We start from the raw sequence: 3,279 nt of genomic DNA, 5'->3' as shown, positions 1-3,279 counted from the left end.
TGATTAATCCATTAATTGTTTGGTCCGAAAAGGTCAAAATAATAGTAAAAGTTACCTTTTCTCAAAGCAAATGTTGACATTTAAATTGCTTTTGTTGGGTCAACAGCACTATTGATCTTGCCAAATAATTTTCTGTTTATTGACTAATTGATTAATCCACTAATCCTTTCAGATTCATTTTATTCAGGACTTTTGTATAATTTTTTATTGGTTCATTATGCAGTCCTCTTTGTAGATATGAAATATAATTAATATATGATGCTGGGGTTGGTTCAGGTGTTTATATCTCACCAGATACATTGTTTACACCCGTGTTTGCTTGCTGGCAGTCTTTAATTGGTACCTTGCTATGGTTGTTGGTGTCTTACCGCCACCAACCGTTGATGAGTGGACTAGTTGGACCCTGGTGCACTTGTTTTCAGGGTTAGTTTGCCTTTATGTCTTATGTCATGCTATGTTATTGATGTCTGTTGTCAGCTGTCTAACTTCTGTAAGTGGTGAAGCCAAAGCCATATTTTCAGAGTAAAGTTTCTAACTACACAGCCGTAGCGGTGAAGGCATCATTTAGTTTGGCTCAAAAATGATCACACACCAACAGAATTAAAATAATGCAGCTATCACATTTTCATTTCACAGGTGAAATGTTCACTTATCTGAGCTGTTAAATCCTTCAGGAACACAAAAGACGTTTGTTGTTGTAAGAAAAGAATCATACTCAGTGTGGAACTATGAGCCAAGTTTTGAGAGAAATGACAACAAATTAAACTACTTTTTCTTTCTCTATAACCATAGTTCTACTGTGTTCATTGACTATTTCCCACTTACGTTGAATGGGCAACTGCAAGTTTTGTATTTAAAAAAATATATATTTTGGAGTAGGAATTTCAAATACTAAATGGACTGTCCTTGGCTGCAACAATAGCACAAATTCCTGACCTAGGTGGAATTTCTTCTTTAAAGTCTCTAAAAAGCATTTAATTGAAAAATCCTTTTTTTAATATTTTACCTTATATGCTGCAACTGCAGAGTTAGAATTATCACTCAGATTCACCGTCACCTATTTACTTTTAGCAGTAAGATGTATTTATATATGACATGTATTTCGACCTGTATGTGTATGCTTTGTCCTGCATTACATATTTTTTACAGACATATTAACTAGTCCACACATGGACAAAGATGTAGAACTGTCTGAACTCACTGATTGTGAAATAAGTTTCATCACGTTGCAGCTCGATATTCCTCGACACTAAAATTGTAATTCAGACAAGCTAATCTAATTCAGAATATTGTGGCATTCTCTCTCCTGTACAGAAAGCCTATTATGAGCAATCACATACACATGCAGCGGGTATATTTTATTGTCAGTGCAATGCAGCAGTTACATTTATTCCTTTTGTCCAGAGAAATGTACAAATGTGGTGCAATCTGAGCCACAGTACATCAAGGTGAAGCCACAATGCGCAGTTTTGCTCAACTCCACCTGCCACAAGCACCTCGAGGCTGCAGCTGCACGCACCAGTCATACGTGTGAAGGATCCGTCATTGTAGGACTAGCCGTCATTCACTGGCTGATTGTAGAGAGGCTCATAAACCAGAATGATTGTGCAATTGTGGGCGGTCCCAAGCAAAAGGTGACATTTGTAGAAGGACAGAACATGGTGAAGTCAGAAAAACCCAAAGTAAAGGCCTTACTGATTCTGGTGATGTGTTTATCTTGCAGCCAGCATCTCCAGCCTGCAAGTACATCCTGTGCGCACAGCTTTATCTCTTCTATGGTGAAATCTCTGCTTGTCAATCAAAGTGGCGCTACATTATACAGTAAAACGCATCCAAAAGCGACCGATTTAGAGCTGCGACAACCAAAGGCAGCCTGTTGCAAAATTCTGACAGTTTCAGACATTTAGGACCAAAATCCCACAATGTGACTGCTACAACTCCTGTTTACACACCAAACAAATCAGCATACGACATGAAATGACATATATAGTGGTGAGCCGGCCAAATGCTAAAAATATCTACCTCTCTACCTGTCTCTGCTTACATATGCTTTTTTTCATTTCCATCCCGAAGCTACAGTTATCCAGAAATTCTGACATGCCTCAAAACTGATATTTTTATTTACTTTATTTGACACTTGTCACACAGTCTGACAAGAAATGATTGTTGTTATTGTGTGTAGGTGACTTAATGTGAGCAGCCGTATGGAGCCAGTGGAGAGTAATGAAAAGTGGAGTGACATGAGCTGTCCGTGGCTGACTGAAGGCCGAACACATTGTGGACAATTTGCAAAGCTTTTACTCTGCATGCTGGCAGCCCCGCCAGAGGGGCGTTACAGCAGTCAAGGCGAGAGATGACTAGTGCCTGCACAAGGAGTTGAGTGGCACACTCAGTCAGGTTAAGACCAGACAGCGTAGGCCGCCCTTTGTATTGCATAGTAACAGGAGCGCAGTTGGTCATCAATCACAAGGCTGGTAAAAAAAAGCTTACTTAAACGGCGGAGTGGAGGGGGACGCAAACACAAAAAGCCTCTACAGGTGCTGGATCAAAAGACACCAGGTCGGCACGCTGTACTGACAGCAAGGCTAATTTAATTTAACAGAGCAATGTGTCTTCATCAGGCATCGTCAAATAACACAAACAGACTCATCACTCAGGTGGTTGAGATCTGCTTGACTGAGAGTCAATCTGCTCTTAGACTGGACCAATCAGAGCAGAGCTGGATGACGCTGTCTGATACTGCCCATATAAGGGACAAAACATGCCTCTACAGGAAGGACTTTTTCACTTTTACTTGAGCAAAGAAGTTGAATCAGTACTTCTACTTTTACCAGAGTCCAAGAGTATGTGTACTTCTACTTGAGTAAAAAATGTCTTTGATGTCATTTTAGTGTACATATTATTCTCAGTGTGCCCATGCTGTATATTTCTGTATGTATGAGTGTACTGTGTGTCTTACCCTTGCCATAAGTTCATCCCATCGTGTGTTGAAGGCATCCAGTTTTTGCTGTATCAGTTCATCCAGAACACCTCCGTCCATCAGCGTCTGGGCCAGCTCCCGAATCTGGTTCCTGTTGTCCTCCGGGTGCCGCAAAAGAACCTCTATACTCTGCACGCACAATATACAGTACATATCAGCCACACATATCAGTTCATCTTTGAGCTGTGCTAAAGTTAAAACTTTAAAACAGCTTGATGGTGGCAGTGATACTGTGAATTGTGTCTTTCTGCACACAAACTGATATTGTTTAGTTTGAAGGTGACTCACAATGAGTTAGG

At 40.3% G+C, this 3,279-nt stretch overlaps 1 protein-coding gene across 8 annotated transcripts in view; it reads right to left on the bottom strand.

Annotated features, from left to right (window-relative positions):
• The window catches only part of dmd (dystrophin), a gene marked incomplete at its 5' end in the record, with an annotated part of 195,686 nt that overhangs the window by 96,037 nt on the left and 96,370 nt on the right, over positions 1 to 3,279 (bottom strand). For all 8 annotated transcript variants that reach the window (XM_035677552.1, XM_035677560.1, XM_035677555.1 and 5 more), the window contains 1 exon segment: positions 2,960 to 3,109. In XM_035677552.1, the coding sequence (XP_035533445.1) occupies positions 2,960 to 3,109 (150 nt within the window).

Source organism: Morone saxatilis, unplaced genomic scaffold (genome assembly GCF_004916995.1).
Source record: "Morone saxatilis isolate NCDOM2014 unplaced genomic scaffold, NCSU_SB_2.0 Contig6, whole genome shotgun sequence".
NCBI classification, from domain to species: domain Eukaryota; kingdom Metazoa; phylum Chordata; class Actinopteri; family Moronidae; genus Morone; species Morone saxatilis.
The sequence above is the reverse complement of the archived record's forward strand: the minus strand, read 5'-3'. Positions and strand labels throughout refer to the sequence as shown.